General features: G+C 40.3%; 2 protein-coding genes across 3 annotated transcripts; both read right to left on the bottom strand.

The window, feature by feature from the left end:
• Positions 1-2,985: 2,985 nt before the first annotated feature.
• On the bottom strand, positions 2,986-15,098 carry cp (ceruloplasmin). The gene is made up of 24 exons (XM_030433235.1): positions 14,938-15,098; positions 12,939-13,183; positions 12,642-12,854; positions 12,121-12,294; positions 11,939-12,030; positions 11,022-11,184; positions 10,766-10,904; positions 10,522-10,661; positions 8,772-8,912; positions 8,641-8,685; positions 8,325-8,539; positions 8,047-8,197; positions 7,738-7,950; positions 6,950-7,154; positions 6,729-6,868; positions 6,472-6,600; positions 5,326-5,432; positions 5,186-5,241; positions 4,969-5,040; positions 4,186-4,277; positions 3,950-4,089; positions 3,803-3,859; positions 3,226-3,331; positions 2,986-3,147 (listed from the first exon to the last, which is right to left on the bottom strand). Exons 1-24 carry the CDS (start codon positions 15,096-15,098, stop codon positions 3,125-3,127), a joined length of 3,219 nt encoding a protein of 1,072 aa, XP_030289095.1. The 3' UTR covers positions 2,986-3,124.
• A 1,192-nt stretch (positions 15,099-16,290) lies between these two features.
• Positions 16,291-23,591, bottom strand: tm4sf18 (transmembrane 4 L six family member 18). 2 transcript variants are annotated; one of them, XM_030433237.1, is made up of 5 exons: positions 23,287-23,591; positions 19,437-19,505; positions 18,707-18,849; positions 17,827-17,922; positions 17,360-17,471 (listed from the first exon to the last, which is right to left on the bottom strand). In XM_030433237.1, exons 1-4 carry the CDS (start codon positions 23,464-23,466, stop codon positions 17,829-17,831), a joined length of 486 nt encoding a protein of 161 aa, XP_030289097.1. In that variant the 5' UTR covers positions 23,467-23,591; the 3' UTR covers positions 17,360-17,471; positions 17,827-17,828. The 2 variants fall into 2 exon arrangements, with proteins under 2 accessions (XP_030289096.1, XP_030289097.1); XM_030433236.1 differs by lacking the exon at positions 17,827-17,922 and having other exon boundaries at positions 16,291-17,471; positions 23,287-23,582.
• Positions 23,592-23,931: the final 340 nt, after the last annotated feature.

Raw genomic sequence — 23,931 nt, forward strand, 5'->3', positions numbered from 1 at the left:
TATTGAGGATGAAAAAGTTTAAACATTGGTATTTATGAATGCTTCTGGACATCACAGCCTCACATGCCGCTAGCTCGGCTTTTAAACTTTTCACCTTGTTGCATGTAAAACAGTGCGCTTTAACTTTAAAGCATAAATTCATCGAAAAGTCAATCGAAAGTTTGGACAAGTTTTGTAGTCCAAGAAACATTTCAAGAGCTTCACAGAAAAACAGCATTGCAGAAACATACTGAAGTAAATGGGGACTTGTTTTAAAGCTTAAAGAAGAAAAAAGAACGTTGCTCCCTACAGCTTGTCTGACGTAATTCATGTCTCCAGAAGCCCAGAGATCACAAATAGATTTGAAAGGACATTATTTACACCCTTCACTGAGCTTCTGGGGACTTTAAAAAAAATGATTCTTAATCACATTTGAAGGCAACAGTCACACACAACACAACGCAAATACAAGATTCACCTCCCGTTCAATTGAAAAAGGCAAAAAAAAACATTTGCATCCGATTACAAAGCAAATTTGTATTTTGGCTTCACATAGAGTTAATCTTTGATAAACTTTAAATAGTGAAATCACGGCCACAACCAGCGGCAAAGATGTGTGTGCGCTTGACCCCACAAACAGAAACAAACCAGCACACTGAGTTCTCTGTGTTTTACACTTTCCACTGAACACATTCAGCACCGGCAGGCGACTACCCCATCTACCTCAGGTGCTCAGGAGGTAGATGCAGCGCTGTGCTGCTGTGAAGCTCCAGAAAAGTTTTGTAGACCACAACACTTCACCTGACTTTCGGTTTACCAAAGGGCAAGTAGATCATGAGTAAAATTGTTTGAATCAGTTCAAATCAAATCACAATGTTTTCATTTATCTATCCCCAAATCGCAATCTCAATTACAGTCATCAGTAGCATCGATCTGACAGCTGCGTCTGTTTCAACAGCATCCAAGAAGAGACGCACAGTATTTGGGAACAGAACAAAGACTCAGGTGAGGACACCACAGGTGACAGTGAGAGCAAGTGTCTGGCACAGTGTCCCTTCACTAGTTGAATGTGACAGAGCTGTTAGCGCATCATTGATATTCAGCACAGGTTTAGATCAGAACGGGCATTATTGGCCACATTTCATGGTCTGAATCTTTTAAATTCCATTTCCTTGCCAGCTAATGGAGGACTGCAGGTGGCTGCTCAGACACTGATCTGCACTCAGTGCAGCGTGTGTGTGTGTGTGTGTGTGTGTGTGTGTGGTGGTGATAGGTAATCCTCACCATCTCAGATCCCTTTTAAACAATCAAAAAGGGCAAATCAGAATAAAGTGGATCTTTGATTTATTTTTAAAATGAACCTGAGGCATGCGTCTGAGTCGGAGAGATCGAAAGTGACTCTTTACATCTTCTATTTATGGAATTATTTTTTCTTAGACAGCACTGTTGAGCACTTTCATCGCAACGCTCAACCCCAGGATTCATGCACAGAGCTTACAGGACTTGGAGGATACGCGGCAGCCTTCAGACAAATGGCGCGAGTGATTGAAGTAGTTTCTCTTCAGTGCTTGTGAACTCTCTGCTGCTGGTGGAACCACCCCTCCTAAAGGTCCCTCTGTGGGACACTGACAGGCTCAAAGGCTCACAGTTGCATCACCTTGAAGCCTCATAAGTCAGTGTATCTGAGGGGGGATTGTGGCTGCCTCGCTCACAGTGACACCAGCTGGAAGAACAGAGGAACTGTGGCAGCACGGGACAGTCCTCAGATCTCCCTGCTGCGTCACAGAGGGCGAGCTCTGCCTTTAACCAAAGATGTTTCCAGTATTTTATTCAATCAGCAGCTCGACTGGACAAACAACACGTGTTACTCCTGCGTCCACATGTTTGTAGAAAGTCCAATTTGGCGACTGTCCAAAGCAAAACAGCAACTGTGAGAATCCCAATCTGCCCTAGAAACACTCTGTCAGGAAATGGGGGCGCCGTTTGAGTCCATTTCTGTCCCCCAAGGTACAGTCTACTCTAATGTATGGCCAATGGGGCTAAATATTGAATCTCAAGGTAAATGTGTGTCTGTGTGGGTTAGTTTCTGTCCTCTTTAATTTAGGTACAGAACTGCCACCAAAGGCACCAGACTGGGTTCTTTGCAGAACAAAACCATAAGAGTACCCAGTGTTTTTGTTTGTTTTTGTTTACTGATGTGGTTTGCTGTCCTTGTATTAATATTGTCTTATATGTATTGATAAACCTTCTTTTCTGACAGTGTAGGCAGGTTTGGAATAGTAGAGAGCTACTTTCTGAAGTCCTGCCGGTAAAAGGAAACACATCAATGGGGGAACAGACGCTGACGCAACATCACAGCGCTCTCCCTCAAGTCATCACTCTTGTTTTACCTCGGCTTCTATCACTTTCTCTCTTCGCCTTCTTTGTCTCCTCCATGCGCAACGGCAGACATGTTTCATTTGTGTCATAATGCAGCCCTATTTTTTGCGGGGGGGGGGGGAACAGGCCTGGTGGGCAGACTCAACAGTCTAGTGAAAGTTAAAGCGAACCAGTCTATAGGCGATAGATGGGTAATTTCTCGACAGCCACTACACTGTGCAATCACTATAGACTCCAGAAAGATGAGTAAAAGTTAAAAGGTTTATCAGACTCTGTACCCTTTGCTAAAGGACTCATATATTGGGGTGGGGGCAAAAAAGAGTCAGTCAGAGGCTCCTCCACAGGATACAGGTTTCCCCGACAGACCTCCTGGGTTCAGAGTTACTGTGAAGACAGTGTGATCTCCAGTGTGACAAATGATGACAGTGCACTGCAATGCTGTGAAACTGTCAAGCTACAGTGCCCTCTGCTGCCTGACAGCTGTCATTACAGACCACACAAAGCGTCTTATAAAACTTTTAGGTTTCATATTTCTTTATTTTGTACAATAATATTCCCTTTCACCACGAAAATATCCAAGCCGTATGACATCATAATCATAAAAATGCACATTTCAATATAAAAGGATTCTTGAGTTCAGATGTTTAATTTTGAGCTGTAATCGTGCCAGCTCTGCGAAGCAAATACGTTTAATGAATTTGGGAACTGAAATTAATTTTCATCCGGTCCCTGCTGTTTCCTCTCTGAATGCTTCTTCCTCAACTCTTCAGCCAAAGACTCCTCTCCTTGCTGTTGAAAACAAAAAACACCCATGACTATGTATCTTAGTCTGAATAGTCTGAAAAGTCTTATTGCCCAATTTCTTACCTTTTTCTGTGACAGTATACATCGCCTCCATGCCGGCTTTAATGTGGTCGGTGACGTGACAGTGGAGCAGCCATTTACCAGGGTACTGAGGACGCATCTTTACTGTCTGAAGAGGAGAAAAAACCGGCATGTGATTTATTGCCAAGATAAAATTGTATTCATGTTTCAAAGCACTGACAAGCTGAGCTGCTGTTCCTGTATGTTAATGAAGCATAATTTCCTAAATTTGCCAGATTTTAACAGATTTTTTTTTTCATCTATTTGCTGTCAAAGAAGATGGCATCTTATTTTCATAGTGCTTGTCAGTTCTGTGAGGTTGCCATCTGTTTGTCTCTCTTGAAAAGCGCTTGAACAATTTTCTATAGAAAATCAATTTGTATTAATATTTCAATTGTTTGCAGATTTATTCTGACCGTCTTTAAGAAAACATCTTGTCAACAATGAAGATTTGACATTCCGCTCCTTGAAGTTACACAAGGTTGTGAGCGTTTATTTAATTGCAACGTGCAGCACCTTTAATGTTGCTCAAGACAAATGAAGTCTGTTGAAGCGAGCTCAGAATGCGTGGAGGTTTTACCTGGAAGGTGGCTGGAAACAGCTCATACGTATCAGTGCGATGAGGACCTCCACCCAGCTGAAGAGAAAGAAGAGTTGGTATTTGTGCGTACTGGAGTATGTTGGTATAATATGTGACCGTCTTATACGTTGTTTTTAATTTATTCACCTTATATTCCACACTGTGTCCATGCCAGTGCACGGTGTGTATGTCCACATCATTGCCCATTGCCATCAGGTACCAGTACACCTTATCACCCACCTCCATGTTCAAACCATTCACATTTCCATACATCAATCCATTAATGCCTGAGGAGGACACAAACACACACACGCATACATTGGAATGGCATTTTGAGGACGCTCCTTTGGATGCAGTTCATTTTGTGTGTATCTTCATCTCACTGTGCATCTTGTTGCTCTCTATGAAGGTTTCATCATCTTTTAAGTTCGTACGAGGGCTCCTGATGTGGGTCCTGATATTTTCATCCAGATACCTGGAAGAAGGAAAACAGTAACGGTAAGTTGCAAATATTGCCAAATAATAGCAAATAAACAGATTGCTTGCCTGGCACTGATGCAAAGAGATTTAAACATCACTCGCAGTAATGTACAGAGTATTCTGGAGGTGATGTGTGCAGAATGTTTCAAACACAAGGCCAAACACAGTGTTCTAACCACCCCAGACTTAATAAATGAGTAATAAGAAGAACACATAATGTAAAAAGTGGGTTAAGGTATGATTTGGGACCTGGTGAATTTATAACCAGCTCTGGTTGTACAAAACTTTACGCTTAAAATGTGGAAATGAATCATCTTTCTTTCTCTGGGCATGTTGAGATTCATCGTCTCCAATGTCCAAACTGAATTGGGAAAGAAAGTTTTACATTTTTTGCACCTTTTACAGACTGATCTTAAACTCCAGGTCGCCTACATGAAAACGAATGTTCTGTCCATTTTGATGTCACTTAAATGTATATGTTTTTCCTTTACATTTGTTGTTGTAACTTTGTCATGTTGCCATTGCTGTCCAGGTCTCTTCATGTAACAGAGATCCTTGATCTAAGCGGGACTGACTTGGTTAACTAAGGCTAAATAAATACATTCAAAAGGTTTCACTTGAACAAGTGTCAATGTCAACAGAAGGGTCAGCAGGTTCGATTGTTAAGTACCGAGACTGATACTCACCAGCTCTCGTTCTCATCAAAGACCAAGAAAAGCAATCCAAACTCTTCGACTTCCTTTTTTACACCAAAAGTCCTGTAAGCAGTTAATGCAATTCTGCATTAGTACTATAGTATATTTATCGTGTTATGCAGAACAAAAACACCTGTTGTACCTGACATCACATAGGCACACTGTTTACTGCACACAGTTGTGTTAATGTACAACTATAAACACTCACCTGCCCCAGCTACGGCGACAGATGACCAGAGGACCAATCAGACCACTGTACAGGTCCTGGTAGGCAGGGAGATAACATAAGTGTGTGAATGCTTATGTGTGTATGTATGTGTTAGTGCGCATATGTGTGTGTTAGCATACCTTGGTAACATCCACAGTGGAGTAGTATGCTGACACAGAGCACTCCTCTTGCTCTGTGGTTGGTCCTGTTTTCTTTGTGACGTACCAGTAGTAGGTGTGAGTCTCACCTGGGAAAGACATTACAGGTTATTTTTCAAGGTTTTGAATCCCATAGTACATTATATAGTAGTCCCAGGATTTTTTAACCTGGGTTCCATTTTTACATATTTTGGGGTCTGAATGAATAATAGGAACATACAGTTTAGAAAACTGATCCAGCCATGAAACGGGCTGCAGTAGCTGCAACTGACAGGCTTAGTTTTAGATCCCTACAGATGTAAACCTTTTTTTTTACAGAAGGATCCTTAATGTGAAAGCAGGAACAGTCATTATTTCACTCTGATTAAAGCCACCAGACTCCAGTGACAAAAAAAGAAAACAGTCGCCTCAATCGGTTACTTACTTTGTTTTATTGTGTGACTTAGGTGTTGAAACACCGTAGTTAGGATCCAAACTAAGCTTTTAAAACACCAAAGTCACACAATAACGCACACTATCTAAATAAGGCAACAGTAAACCAGCAACTCCTGTGCTTTTCAAGGTAAAATTACTGCTTTTGTTGAGAGTCTGGTGGCTTTGAACAGATTGATATAACACCATCAGTCCCGTTACCCTTGATCTTTAGGGATCCTTTCAATATTGTTGTCAGACACTTTGAATAACAACATGTCAGGTGCAAAAGACCTATGTATTCTTTGGATGTACTTTTATGGGAGAAAGTGCCTGTAAGGATTCAGTTTCAGACATTGAACCCTGAGGTGAGGTTACAATAGCTGCTGAAGTGATCGACTGGACCAATTCTGAATCTTTTTACACCTAAAAGTCATTAGGGCCCCAAACAATAAAAAAAAAAAAAGGCACAGGTGTAAAAACACCCTAATGACTTTTTAAGAGAGCGGAAGTTACACAAAGTCCATTAGAGTTGGGTGGACGGATTGACAGTATTGAGACCAAATAAGCTTTTCATTTTCAGGATCAAGTGCACTGACAGGCTTTCGAAACGAAATGAAAATTAAATAAATATGAAATTAGAAAGAAGAGTTTTGTAAACGTTTTCCAAAGTTTCTTGATCGCCTACCTCCCTTCTAGCTGATATTCTATCTTTACCTGCTCCGGTGGGGTGAACATCAGGTGTCTCGGTCTTGACTCCATGAGCGTGGATAGAATAACTTCTGGATGCCATGTTTTTAAAAACCACCTTCACTTTGTCTCCCACATCAGCATGAATTATTGGACCTGAGCGAAGAGAGAGTCTAATTACGGAAACTGAAATAAGCTCAACAAAAGGTAGGTGAAGCGTAGTGTAATTTTTTCCTTTGACTTTACAATCGCTGTTTATACATTCTGCTGTGCTGAAAGCCTACCCATAATGCCGAGGTGTTCCATATCGGCTGTTCTTTCCACCTGCTTGGTGAACTTGTCATTGGTGAACTGGCGGTAGACCACCTTCTTGTAACGGGAGCCTATAAACCCACCCGCCTTATCCAGGAAGACAGGAGCAGGGCTGCAAAAAGAGAGTTTAAGTTAATGTTTCGTTTAGAACGACCACCACGTTCATTCTGTACATGTACAAGTGGTTCCTTACTTCGCCATACCACGGAACATCTCAGTCTCCCAGGTGCGGTTTGGAGAGTAGTCCCAGTCCATTTCCATGGCAGCGATGTAATAGGTTTTTGAATGGAGCATAACCTCACCCTGACGCTGAAAGAGGCTGCACTTCTGTACCGTGTAGTTGGCTCTCATCCCTCCGCGATAATTGTTCACTGTCGGTGACACCACTTCAAACTGACCTGAAACACACATGAACATTGTAAACAACTACATGAATATACAACACACATGCCAGGCTTAATATCAACCCAAGGGATCAGACGAATGCTAGTTGTTTGCTTTTGTCTATTGTTATCCATCCTTCTGTCAGATTTGCTCTGCCTTGCAACTAATTTATGTGTTCACAAAGGTGTGCCACAGGGTTCTAATCTGGGACCATTTCTCTTTACAATTCTTATAAATAAATTTGGTGAAGAAATTAAAAACCACACAATTCATCTGTACGCTGACGACACCATTTTATATATGACAGAACCCTCTGTTGGCCAGGTGACTGAATGCCGTCTGGTTTTAAAGAGTCAAAATGTAGGGTCATAATCTCTCATGTTTTTTTTTTTAACTATAAATCAAGATCACACTGTACTAGTTCTCTGGACTATTTGTTCCTTGAATATCAGCAAGGCAATACTAAGTTTGGGTAAATGGCTCGTAAATACTATGCAAATGGTACAAACAGCAGAATCTTTTGAAACTAGAAAAGATGATTGCTTTGAATCCATTTACATTCCCTTTAATAGATTTTTGTGAATTTCTGTGTTTTACCCATGCTGTCAGGCTCCATAGTGACAGTGTGTGAGATGTGGGGAAAGACGCTGATGGAGTCCCGTCTGTTCTGCCGGTATAAGAAGCGGTTTCCCTCGAAGTAAAGGCTGTTGATATCCGTCTCTGTACCCATTCCCGACAGGTGCCATGTTACTGCATCCCCCTTACACATGGTCAGGCCTGGGAGGTTCCTATACACATACCCATTGATGGCTAGAAGTTGGAGCCACAGAAATAAAACATGCAGTCATTATCTCAACATTTAAAGCATATATTAAAACTTAACTGTTCTTTTTCTTTTCTACACACCATGCATCTTGTTGCTTTCCATAAAGCCCTCATCCTCCTTGTTAACAGTGGTGGGAGCAGTGGTGAAGGTCTTAATGTTTTCATCCAAATACCAGCTCAGGTTCTCATCAAAGACTGTGGCCATGAGGTGGAACTCTTTGTTGTAGTTTTTCTACATGAGGAGAAAACAGACCATAGAGGAGGCATTTTGTTCAAATAAACAAATCGGACCTTAAGAAATCAGATTCAATGTTCAAACACATGCTGTTAAGTTAAGTTCCTGACGCTCTTTTTCTTACCTGTGCTCCTCTCTTCAGAGACCCAGGGCGACAGACGAGAAGTGGTCCAACCAGTCCAGAGTTAGTGTCCTTAACAGGGTCGACTCCAGAGTAGTACAGATAGGTCAGACAGTCAGCCTCCCCCTGCACAGGACCAGCACCCACTGGCACCATCCACTCATAGGTGTGCACCGTCCCAGGTCTGACCAGAGCAGCTGGGGGAGGGGTAACCACTCCTGAATACATACAGTTAAATAAAGAAGTAATTATTATAAGAAGAAGATATTTGTAAATGGATGCCAACGTAGACTTGTAGTGTAATTCAGGTCTAACTCACTTGGTTGTCTCTTTAGCTCCCGCAGCTTCTTTGCTGTGTGGGACTCTGAAATACGGAGATATAATGAAGCGTGAGAAAGCTCATCGTGTTAAATCTAGTGCTTTGAAAACAGAGAGTGTTCATGTATTAACCTTCCAGTTCATTGTAATAGAGCGTCCCATCTTGTTCCACACTGTACTGAACACCATGTGGTTGTATACTGTAAGCACGGCTGGCTTTGTTCTTGAACACCACGTTGATGGTGTCCTTCTCTTCAGCCCGCATCACAGGACCTGTGACATGGATGCACACAAACACACACGGACTATTTGATTACATTTTGATGGCAGATATTTCATCATAACAAGATCCTGCTGACATGCCATGAACATTTTTCATTTTCATGTACTGGTTTCTTAGTCCGGACTAACTGGCAAACTGCTGAAGAATCAAAGTAAGTCTGTCCAAAACACGAATGCCTTCAACAACGTTAATACTAGAAGATGAGGAGATGAGATGATTTCTTACCCCAGAAATGTAGTTCATTTTTGACAAGTGGATTGGCTAACAGCCTGGAATTTGATTGACACTACAGCTTCTTAAATGTGACCATTTGCTGCTTTTCTTTCTGCTTTTGTTTTTATTTGTTGAAACCTGAATATCGTTGGGTTTGAGAGCAATCTGAAATGGTCACTTAGTTTGTGATGTGCACTTTTTCCTGTTTTTCAACATTTAATTGACGAAACAAAAAAGTAGTCTGCGGATTAATTAATGATTGTTGGAGTCCTAATTGAGCCATTCAGATGGTTCGCTCTTGGAAGGGGATTAAAAAAAAAACTAACCTGAATGTAACTAAGTACATTTAGTCAAACACTGTACTTAAAAACAAATTTAAGGTATTAGTACTTTAATGTTAATGCCATTTTCTCTGAGAATTATTAAACATATAGTTTTATTTTACTATAACTATCTGACAGCTCTAGTTACTTACTTAAGATACCTTATGGCATATAAAGCTGAAATACTAATAATATATATATTGTAGCTGTCCTTATTATGAAATACACACCATATTTTTTTTAGTTTACTTTCAAGGTCTTAACTTATTGCAGTGGATTCAGATCACCTGTTGCAGGCTGTGGAGACTGGCTTCTAATTAATGAGCGAAAGCAGCTTAGGGTATTCTTCTCCGACTTAAGTAATATGGGGAATGGCCCCCAGATCAGTCTCTTACTCATTCTGATTCTGTCCTTGACGCACTGCAGACCTCATCCAAACAGATTATCAGCCTTCTGCAACCTGAGTGACTAACAAAAGTCACCATTTAACTAGCCTACTTTCAACAGGGCTGAGTTAATTTGCGCAAGACTGGCACCTGCAGGATTCTTTTTTCCTGTCTTATCTGAACTCCTTGAAATCCAACACCCTGTATATATTCAGGTTTTTCAAAGGGGACTGATGAGGGGATAAAGGAAGTTTATTTAGATTTCATTATCACCGATCGAGGCATTATGTCATTATCTCCTAAAGAGACATTCATTCAAAACATTAGTGACGTTGGCATTCCCTGTAAATATATATATATATATATGTACATATATATTTGTTTTTTGGGGGGTTTTTTTTGTTTCTTTTGGCTGGTTTGTAGACATTTTTCTATAACAGTCACAGCTGACATTTTTCTGCACTGAGTACTTATACTTTTAATACTTAAGTATATTTTCCTGATTATACTTGCATACATGCACTTTAACTCAAGAAGCATTCTTAATGCAGGACTTTCACATGGCGGCAAATTTTATAAATGTAGTAGTACTTCTACTTAAGTAAAGGATCTGAATACTAATTCTACCACTCTCTCTGACTCTGAAATAGCTACACACTCAACCCAGTCTGATTTACCCAAAATTCCAAGGTGTTGCTCCTCTGGGGCGCGCAGCATCTTTGTGGTGAACGTGTTGTCAGTGTATTCCACATAGCGAACCTTCTTGTAACGGCTTCCAATACGGTTTCGACCTCTGGTTACAAACTTGTCTGCTTCACTACACACACACAGAAATAACCATTATTAATGGAAGAGGGCAAGAAACATGGGATCATTTCTGTGAAAATGTGTGTCTGTGTGTGTGTGTGTATTATGACCGACCCATCAGTAGGCAGTGTAGGAGCGTAGTCCCACACATCTTCTTCAGCAGCGATGAAGAACTGTCTGAGCAAACCGTGCGGTCGAGGTTTATGGACGTTGGGGAAACACTTCTTGATCTCAAATATAGCCTGCATTCCAGCTGGACAAAACCACAAAACACAAACAATACTGAACAAATAAGACAATCATCCACAAAACACCACAGCCTAATGTTTGTGAAATTATCATATTAAGAATTTGGGGTTTAAGAGCTCACCCATTAAATGGTCATTGACAGTGCACGTCAGCAGCCAGTGTCCGGGGTTGTCTGCCACCATTTCAGCTGTAAAGCTGGAGGCGGGGAAAAGACTGACCATGTCTGTATGGTGGTTCTGTACGGTCAGGATCTGGCCATGGAAATGAACTGAATGCATGTCCACCTGTTGTAAAGGGATGGGCAATGCAAAACTTGTAATTTAATACTTTATGATACGATTTTATAGATACTGATAGACATACCAATATTAATACTAATCATTACTTAAATTGTTATGTGATAGTCTTTTTTTTTTCTCTTTTTTTGTATGTTCTGTTTTTAATAAAGAAAAGAAAAGGAAATTACAACTAAAGGGAAATGGCATGGAACACAAGCTACTGGCCATTAATAATACATTTAAATAAGTACAATGAATAGTAAAAATAGTCCATTGTTTTTACATTAATACTATGGTCAGAATTCCAAGGTAGAGAATTTGAATATGGGGCTGCATGTCAGCAGAATAACTGTTACTGGGAGTGGGGGATATGTTCACATACTCAGTGAACTAAAGATTTATTTTGACCAAACCAGAGGTGCCTTTGGAAAGACAAACCAAGGCGGTTTTCAGTGAGTTTTACTTTGTCTCTGTCAAGTTTGAATGAAGTCTGATTTAACTAAAAAGTCAAAACAGACAATAATGAAACTTTCCTATGGATTAAATAGTATATAATAGTATATAGTATATTTTAAATTTTGTCTAGTTTGTCAACCAAGACTTTTGGACACTGTTGGGAAAGATGATGCGCAATGGAAAACCAGAAAAAAAATTTTATTTTCAAATTGAACATTACAAAAACAGTTTTAAAGAATCCCTCTACTGTCATATGTCCTGGTTAGTATGATAATAATAATAATAATAATAATACAGTAGTTACCTCATTGCCTAAGGCAAACATATGCCAGTGGATCTTGTTGCCTTGACACATGCTCAGTCCAGGCAGGTTACCGTACAGGAAACCGTTTATACCTGCAATCCACACACAGAGATTTATTTAATGTATTTTATGGGTATGAGCATGGTTACCTGCTCGTGTATATCAAAGCCTCCGCCCCTCACCGTGCATTTTGTTGCTCTCAATGAAATCTTCGTTCTCCTTCAGGCCACTAGCAGGATTCGTGATGTACGTCCTGATGTTCTCATCCAGGTACCAGCTGAAGTTCTCATCGTTCACCATGAACAGCAGAGCATACTGGTAGTCTCCTGAGCGGTCTCCGTGTACGTCCAGAGTTCCTACAGAGAAGACAACACTTCAGGATAATGCGAATAAATGCATGTGTTTAACAGGTTAACCCATTCAAAAGCCCGGAAAGCCCATTTAAAATCGTTCTATTATTGACTAGCTTGTGCATGAACTGACTGTAGAAACAGTTTTGGATATTGCACATTAGAGATTTCTACTTCTTGCTGATTTAAAGTGGAAAGACTTGGTTGAAGGAACGTGACTGGGCCCTTGTGAATATGCCAATAAAATCCGATCAAGTCAGTGTTCAGTCCTGACAATGGCAGTGTTCACTTGGAGACTGGTGTGATTTGATCCATCACTGGATACTATAAAAAAAAAAAAAAGGTTCTGGTACCTCTCTTACAGATGATGAGGGGTCCTATCAGTCCTGAGTTGATGTCTTTGGGTGCTGCGACGTGGGAGTGGTAGAATCTGGTCAGGCAGTTGGTGTCCTCTGCTGTTGGGCTGTGGGTCTCTGCGAGGGTCCACTCATACGTCACCATTGCACCAGGAGCCACCGAGTCGTCTCGCTTCAGCGCTGGACTGGTTCCATCTGGGTATAAGGCTCCTGAGGAGACACAAGATCACGCATGTGTCAGTCTGTCTGGTCTGTCCACAAACTGAACCTTGGATTATGTCATTACTTCCTCACCCTCGTTGCCCTTGCTGTAGTTGAGTCCATGTGGGTGGATGCTGTAAGGTCTGGACGCTGCGTTCTTCAGGTGGATGAACACGGTGTCCCCCTGCTCGGCCATCACCAGCGGTCCCAGGTAGCCCAGCCACTCTGGCTTCGTCACCTCTGTCCTGAAGGTGGCGTCGCTGTACTGCTTATACACCGCCTTCTTATAGGCAGGGCCAATACGCTGGGGGCCTCTCTTCAAAAAGACTGAGGCTTCCCTGCATAGAGAGAGAGAGAATGTGTGTGTGTGTGTGTGTGTCTGTGTTTGTAATTTAGATTACACTTAATATATTTCAGAAACCTCCTTGGCTTTAATATACCTGGTACCTGGTTTATGCAGCAGACAATTAGAAAGGGGTTGCAGGAAAAGGTGAAAACAAGTTTCGTTACTGACGGCACGGATCCAGGAAGCCATGACAGTGTGCTGGGGTCTTTTTAATGTTAATCAGCAATTTCCTTCCCTGCAGTGACTGTCAATTATTGAAAAACATGTCTTTTTTGATCAGGCACCCGTCACATGCACATCGATAAAACACCAAATAACAACACTCCGCACATGCAAAATTTAAAAAGTAACACCACACTTCATCTTTAATTCTACTTTGACTTGACAATATTTCAACCACAAACAGACTATTTAGATGAAGTCATTGATGTTGTATACAGTTCAAAACTGTGATTAATAATGACTCTGGTGAATATTTGTTAAAGACGGGATATTGTGTTTTCTTTCTGGCCCATTGTGTTTGTAACCAATATTTGGCAAGAGTTTGTGAGGCCTTCAGGTGGTCACTTTCAGCTGCAGTTGTTTCCCACATGCCTAAATACTGTTGCTTTGTCTACGCACTGTATTACAAAATGTATTTTTGTACTTATTGCTGCTATTGTGATTTCATTTGCTGTTGTTGTTGTTGTTGTCTTGTCGTGAATCTATTTTGACCCTGTCTTGGCTACGTCTCACTTGTAATGTTCGCTGAAGTGTTTTTAAAGACAGCAAACAGAGCTCTCCATGCACAGCTGTATTTGTGATCAGGTGCTGGTCAATTGCAGGAACATATAGTGTGAAGATCAAAGTTCACCACCACACACTGAAATGAAATGTGTTTTATTTTAGGTGTTGCAGACAAATAAGAAATAAAAAAAAACGCAGAAATAATGATAAGTAGGTGCGATACACATATTTACCCAATGTGTTTTAGGGGGCTATAGCGAGCCACTTTATTCCACCCATAGCCAAAAACCGAATGAATCCGTACATTTCTACCATTTTGTGCTGAAGTTTCATGTTAAGGCCCTACGAAAAAGTGATTCTATTTAGGCGTTAAAAAAAGGAAGAAGGAAAGAAAAAAAATCGTATTTTTTGCATTTCAAGTGGTTCCACGCACCGTTTTGGTGTTTGGGCCCTAATAATAATTTTGGGTTGGGCTCGCAGAAGTGCAATAAAAATCTAAATTTCTAAATTTGAAGATTTTTTTTGTCTCATAAGAAGGAAGGAGATATTGGGGACATTTTTCTACTTCTGAATTGACATGAATCACTTCAAAACCCACTAGATTATCTGAAAAATGTGACATCCGAGCAAAGAAAATAAGACTATTTGTCATGTGATGTTAAGTTGATGTTTTATAGATCCATGGTTTCATCTGACAGCCATTTCTGTAGTCCTGATCATACTGTATGAGTGTTGACCGATTGAGAGCATTAAACGCAGAGCAGTATATGGTCTGTATGTCTGACTGTGCGGGTGGAGTGGCTACTATTTTACTAACAAAGAAAGGTGGAGAAGTTCCAATCTATGCACTGCCTTAAAAACAAATCTCCAAATGTCATTTTTGAAGATTTGAAGTGAAGCCAGTACAGGAGAGATATGGCCTCTTTCCATGGCACCAGTACTGCTCCTTCCTGGATGAGCTCCAGGAAATGAGGGTCTGACTCCAATATAATCAAGACAGTGCAGTGTGCTTGTACTTACTCGTCCTCCTGCACTGTGCGGTTCTGAATGATGTTCATCCCAGTCGGGGCGTAGTTCCAAGTCACCTCCTCTATCCTGAGAAAGTACTCTCTTCTCATCCCAGACACACATGCTGCTGCCCAGCACAGCAGCAACACCACCCTGAACCCCAATAGATGCATTGTGAGGATAGACTGCTACAACCACAAGTAAGTCCACAGCTGGACTGACTAGAAGGAAGAAGAGTTGACTTCTGTTCAGCGATCCAGCGGACGGTGATGACGATGAGGACAGACAGTGCAGATGGCTGACGGGCCTTTATCAGTCACTCTGTCTGAGAGACTTTAGACCCTCTGTGGGTCTTTATACCCCTCTGACTGACTGACTGCTGGGAACAAGCAGGGCAGAGGGGTCACTGACCAACAGACATGCCTGGCCAAACCCAAACCTTTCTGTCCGAGCAAAAGGTCAGAGTTGCAAAAGTTTAACTACCAAGTCCAAGTCGAGTCATCAAAACAGTGGCTCTATCACAGACTCAGGTCCCATATCACATTGACCTGAGTCCACATCTCTGGGTTCAAGTAAGGTTTACATCAAACTTTGTGTAGTTTGTCCAGTTTTGGCTGAAATATATATATATATTTTTTTTAAACGGTGAAATGGAGCCAAAAACCACTTTGATTAAGTTTGATTGATCACTTTCTTTCCACTTTCTATTCTATACTACTTTCCAAAAATGGTTGATCACTGTTTTAACATTAATAAAGCATTTTTATTCAGCTGCCACTGACATAAAAGGACATATTCTTTCCATAGCCACACTGTCACTTGTAGGAGTTGCTGTTGTTTCCTTTGAAGAGGCCTGATGGGCTCCCACGGTCAGAGGCCACATTTGCTCAGTTTGGATCCTGATATGGCTCAATAACAGGCAACTCTGGAAACTCCAGAACGGTGACATTAGTCCGGGAATTGATTACAACACAGCAAACAATCTGCATGCATGAGCACATGTACACATACATCATGATATAGCAATCAATCGCGCGCCAGCTAGTGCTGCATTTGTGTCAGACCCTCCCCCTCCTTTGACCCCATCAGAGTGATTGGCTCAAAATGTAGGGGTTGGACCAAAAAGAGAACGTTAGATAAGTCGATGCAAACATTTCATTTACAGGAACAGTTGGGAGGAGGGGAGTCAAGCAAACACACACACGCACAGGTCTACTGCATGTTTGCCTCACATGTTAAAAAAACTTTTTATCACTGTAATCATTGGGCATTTCAAAGTGCCAAATGTATGATATGTTCCTGACAACCTGCTTTTAAACAGCTGTACAATCGGCCTCTACCAAATGACTCACTGGATAATCGAAATGGAAATAGTTTGTTTTTTTATTCAAGGCAGCACAAACAAACATACATTATAAAAATAGGTCACTAAAATATATATAAAATGTCGTTAACGCTGATCTGGCATCCGGAAGACGCAAAGAGAACAATTCACAAACAAACAAAATACTCTGACAATGAAAACAAAATGTACAAACACAAAAAAAAAAAAAATCTGCTCGTTATCCAACACAGTGAATAAATGCTGGAAGCACAAGAATAAAACTTCTTCCTGGTGCCTTATCATGTCAGCTAAGACGCTAACGAGCTTCTGTCATTTCCAACATTATCAAACAATATGTGGCTGCCATCTTACGGTGAGTATACTAGTGTAATGGCATTGATTTAAACAGCTGTAACATCTGGTTACGCAAGAAAAACTGTGGAGGAGCAGAGGTTTACAAAGTTTGTCGTATAAAACGGTGATAGAGAAAGTGAGCAAGTTCCGCTTTGTCTCTATAGTTTGTACATAGTGGTCTGAACAGCCGTCTTTCATGAGGTACAAAGGAAACTGCATATTTTTTCTATGTTTCTATGCAGCATACATACATGCACATTATTACGTTATAATATAATATAATAATATAATATATATATAATAATATAATATAATATAATAATATATAATATAATATAATAATATATAATATAATATAATAATGACCTGTTGCATTTCAATGTTGAGACTCATCATCAATGACTGCAGAGAGATATTTGCCGCTTTAACAGTCTAAAAGCTGGAAAATACATTGATTACACTGACGTGGCCGTCGGGGGTCCATTAGACTGCATGTGTAAGTGTGTCTGATCAGAACACACAGGTGCTGGATGGTGAGGCCATGTATGCAGACATTGCTGTTGCAATGTTCCATTAATGTTCTTTTTGTGTTTTTTTTCTCTTGTGTCTCTGCAGGTGAGTCTACATATACATTTGTATGAGTGTGTGTGTGTGTGTGTGTGTGTTTATCTAAGCATTGAGACTATACTCCTGCTTGTAGCAGCAGGGCCGGCACACGGCATTGACTAAACCATTTCCCAGCTGTAAGAGACAGATGATGAACTCGAGCACAGCCAGGCCCAATAACACACACAGCAGGGTCACGTTCCACTCCACGATATGAACCGGCTGAAGACACCGTGACCAAGCCTCAGGTTGTAGGAGATACCTGGAACACAGAGAGACAGATCAGAGGAGAGTCAATCACAGACGGACGGTGAAGTAGCTTTAAGTACATACTGATGACTTAAATGACAAAAGTAAGCATAATACGCAACAAGGTGTCCTTATATACAAAATAACAAACGAGGTAGAGGCAAAGTCCTTTGTTTTCTATGTTAGGGCATCTTGTTGTGTATCATCAGGTTTATATCAAAGCCATTTCCCACAGGCAGAAGGAAAAAAATGATAATTTGTAAAGTTAATTTGTACTCAGTTCCTCCCAGGGTTTGATCTATTTCACGAGTGACATTTTAATGGTAGGTAAAATGGTCCCATATTCTGCTAATTTTTTAGGTTCATACTTTTATTTTAGGTGTCCCAACCGTACAGAAGTCCTGACGGATCTTTTGACGTCTCCGTTTCTGAATACAGGCTGTGCGCATTTCTGTGTTTTAATACTTCCACAGTATTAATAAAGCAAAGAAACAAAGACAAAGAAATGGAAGTTAATAGGGCCATTAATACACTTTGCATACACTTGTTTGAGGTGGTTGTCAAATTTCATTGAAAACGTGTTCTTGAAAACAGAAGTTGGATAAAAGCAAACTGTCAGTCAGTCCTATATTTAATTATTATGATACGAAGTATTGCTACGACATGGTACAAAGGGTAAATATTAAATGGAAAAAGGTGGGAAAATTAAAAGCTAGGTGTCTTCATGTAATGCAGTGTTAACTTGATGGCCAAGTTCAGTCTAGCATTTTGTGGTTGCAAAACTAGAAATCCCCAAAAAAGTGTTTAATACAAAACCTGTACTGTGAAAATACATTTTTAATTGCGTTGTTATTCAGAGAACTTATAATCTTTTAGAACAAATTAGAGCTGAAATAATTTACTTATTATTCAAAACAACAATAATTCTGACAATGGATTAATAATAATAATAATTTATTAAGCATCACTGTCAAAAAAAAAATGTCTGGCTTTAGCTCCTTGAATATGAGGATTTTCTCCTTTTCTCTGTTTTATATGTAAATGTTTTAGTTTTTGACTGTAGGTTAAGAATAAACGAGCAATGTCATTATGTCACACGGGGCTCTTGGAAATTGTCATGGCTATTTTCTGGCATTTTCTAGACTAAATTAATTAATTTTAAAATAAGAACATTTGGATCATTGTTTGCAGCCCTCCTGTCCTGTATGAACACATTCTACCGCCACAGATGGTAAGTAATCTCCTCACCTGCCCCGCTGGTCTGCAAACGGGTACGACCATCCAAGAGAGGTGAAGCACTGGGGACCCTGCACCAAGGCGAACCCTGATATGACGAAACAGTAACCAGACCCCACCAGGCCGACCACAGCTGCCAACACTGAGCCACACATCTGGAGAGCAACACGCAAAGTGACACAAAGTGATTCCAAAGGAGAATGTGCACGTGTTTGGATGCCTTAGTGATTATGTGTGTGCAACTGTCTGTTCATTTTATAGATAAGTTACTGAGGCAGCTGCTACACAAACACACACACACACACACACACACAACTGCAGCTGTACATGGCTGAAGTGGTGTGAGCCAAGCTTACTGTATTGACTGTGAACTAACAATGGGACCCTTGTTAAACTGTCATAGCTGGATTAGCATTAGCATTCCACCTCATAAGGACTCAGTGTTAGCTGGTTTATTGACAAATGTACAGTATTATTCTACAAGTGGTGAGAAAGAAAACCAGATAATATAAACACTATGAAGAGTTACAGAGGGTCACCAACATAAAATTAAAAACAAGTAAAAATGTTATTAGCTTTTAGCATTATGCCGATCTCGCATAAACACAGTACAAGATCGAGCTACAATAGCATGATCTTAGCATTAGCTTGTTAATATCCAAAATCATTGTTTTGTGCAGACTTAGATGAGCATACCTTCTGTAGATTTTGAGTATTTGTTACTGTTTTGTGAGTCTCTTACCATTAAGCTTTCATTCCAGCAGCAGTTGCATTTCCCCAGAGTGATGAAGACCACAGCTGGAATCAGCATCTGGAACACAGGAAAGAATATGGTTCAAGTGTAGATAACAGAATTTTTGTTTGTCTGTTTTTCCACTTGGTTATATGAATGCAAAAAAACCTTTGTTTTACCTCTTTTCACAAAGAAAAACATAAAAAAATTAAGGAACTTTTACATTTTACACTTTTACAAAGATTACATTTTTGCCACCAGCTCTCAAATCAGATAAAAATTAGATTGTAAATAGATCAGATCAGACTAAGAAAATGAATCATCAGAAAGAAAAAAATAATTCTCACTTGACCCTTCATATAAATGCCGAATTAACATGTATAATGTTTTGCTGAAACAAATGATTATTGAACCTTTTCCTCTTTGCAGGGAGCATTTCACATACCAACTGAACCTGCACAACTAGTACAAGTCCTACAAGTCAAGTCAGTTCAAGCTAAATTAAATCACACAGCCCCCACTATCCATATAGTATTTTTTTTTGAACACCAATCAATTACCATCCTTGTTAGAAGCAGCACTGATCATCTGACTATTAGTTAAAAGATTAATTACCCAAAAAGTTAAACAACTAACACTGGCTACATGACACTTAATGCTCCTCATACACTAGACTCAGAGGAACAGGTTTTAGTGTACAGTCACACATGCTCTAAATTATCTTTGCTTCACGCGGCATCCAACTTTTGTGAACTTTGGTCATTCGCTTGAAATCGCACATGTGTTAACATACGCTAAAACAGAAAAACAACTTTGTTGCCATGTTGTTCATCTACATCAAACAGAGTTTATTCTCTGTTTTGGGGCCATTTAAGGACATTTTAGACTCAGCCAGGTTCACCTTTTGGCTTAGCAATTTGCTAATATCAGCTGCACTTAGGGCTAGCTTTGTTTTGAATGGGAATGTTAGCACATGCTAACTTAGAATGTAGCAAGTCAAATAACATGACAGCCGGTAAATATACTGCACTGCAGAGTAAACAGGGAGTTGTTTTGGACTTTGCCTTGGACTGTTTGCATGATATGTTAACAATAACATGGAAATGAGGCCTAAAAGGGTTGTTGCATAAGTGTAATCTTGTAATTGCTGTTTGATGACTAAAGGCTTTTAGGATTCATCCTCTTGGGACACTAAACAACCATAAAAAAAATGTATGAAAATCTTCTGATAGTTGAAATATTTACATGTTGATAGAGCAGATTAAACATGACTTTCTATGGAAACTTCTTGCACTAACTCCTGGCAATACAAGAGCACATAAACAGTCTGCACCGTAAACAGTAACAAAAGCTTAGTGGCACCGTATTTGTTTGGAGAGCTTTACTGCAAATAACTGTGGAAGAAAGAGAGAAATAATGATAATTCTACATCTGTTTGTTTCAGAGTTCTTCTCCCCTTTTTCCTCTCCTCCTTTTTCCTGTGTGGTTGTCTTTCTCCCAGCGGTCAAGGACTTTAAATCACATCCTAGCAGAGGGAGGGAAGTTCCCAAGGTTTTATACACACACACACACACACACACACATACACACACACACATACAGATCATAGGCATCGTTACATACACATCCTGGATGGATCCTTTTGCTGGGGAAGTGAGAGGAGGACTGACAACACAGAGGGAAGTGCACAGCAAGAAAGGAAAGGGGGAAAGAGGAGGGAGGAAGAGCAAGGGTGAGAGGAAAGGAGGGAGCTAAAGTTAGATTTCTCTCGGAGGGGTTCAGTTTGCTCTTTGACTCTTTGGTGGCCTGCCATAAAGAAAGGAAAATAGGAAAAGCCCAAAGAGTAAAAAATAAGACAGACAAAGGAAACACAAACGTAAAGTCATTTATGATAATCTCTACACAGGTAGCTCCATGTGCTCAAAGAAAGAATGTTCTCCTCATAAGTGGCTGCCCCAAACACATACTCATTCTGAGTATTCCTAAAAAAAAAAAAAGCAAGGTTTTATTTATCTCATCTGAAGTAAAGTCTAGACCATTACATGCTGTCATTGTGTTGCTGTTTGATGTTAACACAAACTCAACACTTCCTCCTTAGTTCACATCGTGCACCCCACTTTTATTGTGAAACATCAGCAGGAAGTGTCATTTAGCGCATGAAAGGAACATCATAACCCTAAACCTTTAACACAAATGGACTTAATAATTCCTCATGTCATTGTTCCAACATCCTGTCGTGGTCTGGGGAATGCTTGGCCTCCCACTTGTGAGCTGAATCATCAGCACTATAAATACAGCTTTCTAACAATGACACACTACAGCACCAAAGTGTGCAGATTATGGTATCTATTTCAGTTACAATAATATTAAGATATTCTAAGCAGTTTATTCCTCTTTCCTTGCTTTTCTTATAAACAAACCATGAAATTATCTAAATATTTTTGAGAAAGTGAAGTTTTATGTACCCGTAGCGCAAGTGCTCCGCTGGTCAACAAGGTTAATCTTGTGTGGGTAAAATACAATCTCTCCTCTGTTTTTCCTTAAAACCAAACTAAAAGAACAGCTCCTTTCTGCTCAGTGGGAGCATAAACCCATCAGATCTGCGGCATGTAGAGCAGACGGATTAACTATGAATTCACACAAAACTCCATTGTTCCCAACGAACAACTGCAAACACACTCAGCCTGAATGGTGTTGAAGGGGAAACAAGTTACATTTATTCATCTTTCAGGTCTGAAATGTTTTTTTTTTTGGAGACAGAAGCTTATTCTGTGTACAGATGTTGATAAATCAAATTGAAAAAGATCAGACTGAAAGCATAAATGAGTTTAAAAACTGAGGGGAAAAGGTTAAAAAAGGTCAACATAACGGCACACACTGTGTCTGCATGTACCAGCGTCCATCTCTGTTAACACTCAATAGGGAAGGAGGGAATGCAGGAAGGGGGGTTGATAATAGTTTTCAGTGAATGTGGCTTGAAAAAGCTAGTCTCAGTGGAGAGTTTTAGCGTCACATGGCTCAAACAATCAAAGAATCTCTTTGATTTTGTTAGAAACAGCGATTAAGACAATTACTCGCTTTGGTTCCAGATAATAAGTGAATCCCATACTTTTAGTTGTGGTACATTTTGGTGAGCTCCACCGCTCCCAGTGACCTCGATTAAACCTCTATCCACATTAATTTGTCAAATAATCCAAATGATTTAATTGGAAAGATGCTGCCACATTGTAACTGACACCAAAACAATCGCCTCAAGTAACCTCAACTTCTCTTACTTACTGATCATTTATCATACAGAAGCTGCAGTTGCAGGTTTTGGGGTATAATCGCATCTTAAACGAAGTAAAAAAATAAGATTTTTCTTTTTTTCTCCATCATTGTTGAGCATAGAAAACATTCCGAAACAACTGTAAAGTACATCATGTAAAAACATCATCATAACAATTTATTGTTTCAAAGTTGGGAAACACATTTAATAATAGTTGGAGGGAAGGAAAGTTATCCCATGATGTTAAAATTGAGATTGGAAGAGAAGATAACCACACTACACTTTGTGTGGTACCAAATGAAGACAAAACATTGATTGTAAAATAAAATAATGTGTCTTTAGTATTTGGTTGCCCTTTTTTTAAAATACGTCACAACCAAGATCAACACCCAATGGTTGATATTCACCAGGCAACTAAAGTTGAAGTCCCACCATCTCCATAATTTGGATGTTCTGGCCAAATCTGAAAAAATCTTGGATCAGAATATTGTAACAGCATCAAAACCCACAGAATAACCCCAGAAATGTACCACATGACCAACCAGAGGGCTTCAATATCTAATCAAAACATGAGTTCAGTTTTTTACTCACCAGCAGTCCGCCTCCCCCAAGTCCACCAAAGTACCAGATGAAGCTGGCCAGGCGGTCCTGCTGGATGTAGGTGATTTCCCCCATTGGAAACAGCAGCAGCAGGTTGGCCAGGATACAGCAGAGGGACAGAGGCAGCAGGGCCAGACCCAGAGACCGGGCGAAACCCACCGAACAGCACATCGCTCACCCAGAAACACACTCACGACCGCAGGGAAGAGAGTAGAAGAGAGAACTGAGAACTGAACTGAAGAAAGAGGGGAGGGAAGGGTCAGAGCAGCTGGGGAGACAGGAAACAAAAACAAGTGACGAGAGCCTGCTCTGTGTGTGTGTGTGTGTGTGTGTGTGTGTGTGTGTGTGTGTGTGTGTGTGTGTGTGTGTGTGTGTGTTAGGGTGTAAGTGTTATACAGATTCTCCTTCCTTACAGAAGGAGTTCTGCAATGACACAACAGGCCCAAGGAAACACACTCGCAGGCAGGGGGCTAACCACAGAGCTCAGCCAGAAATATGTAAAACCCCACAAGAGAGTGTGTGTGTGTGTGTGTGTGTGTGTGTGTGTGTTTCTCACAGCCTCTTAGTCAGCAGGGCCTCACACAGATTGCTAAAGAATTAATTTCCCTCTGGATGACTGAGTTGTGTAAAAACTAC

This window comes from Sparus aurata, chromosome 11, assembly GCF_900880675.1.
Source record: "Sparus aurata chromosome 11, fSpaAur1.1, whole genome shotgun sequence".
NCBI lineage: Eukaryota > Metazoa > Chordata > Actinopteri > Spariformes > Sparidae > Sparus > Sparus aurata.

Excerpts from the sequence above, each read along its gene's own strand:
- cp (XM_030433235.1), bottom strand. The coding sequence starts at position 15,098 with ATGCATCTATTGGGGTTCAGGGTGGTGTTGCTGCTGTGCTGGGCAGCA. Across the intron at positions 7,951-8,046 it reads GGAAAGCAACAAGATGCATG|CCATCAATGGGTATGTGTAT; the intron begins GTGTGTAGAAAA and ends TCCAACTTCTAG. Across the intron at positions 6,601-6,728 it reads GGAACACCTCGGCATTATGG|GTCCAATAATTCATGCTGAT; the intron begins GTAGGCTTTCAG and ends CTCTTCGCTCAG.
- tm4sf18 (XM_030433236.1), bottom strand. The coding sequence starts at position 23,466 with ATGTGCTGTTCGGTGGGTTTCGCCCGGTCTCTGGGTCTGGCCCTGCTG. Across the intron at positions 19,506-23,286 it reads TTGGGGGAGGCGGACTGCTG|ATGCTGATTCCAGCTGTGGT; the intron begins GTGAGTAAAAAA and ends CCTGTGTTCCAG. Across the intron at positions 18,850-19,436 it reads GCTGGAATGAAAGCTTAATG|ATGTGTGGCTCAGTGTTGGC; the intron begins GTAAGAGACTCA and ends GTTGCTCTCCAG.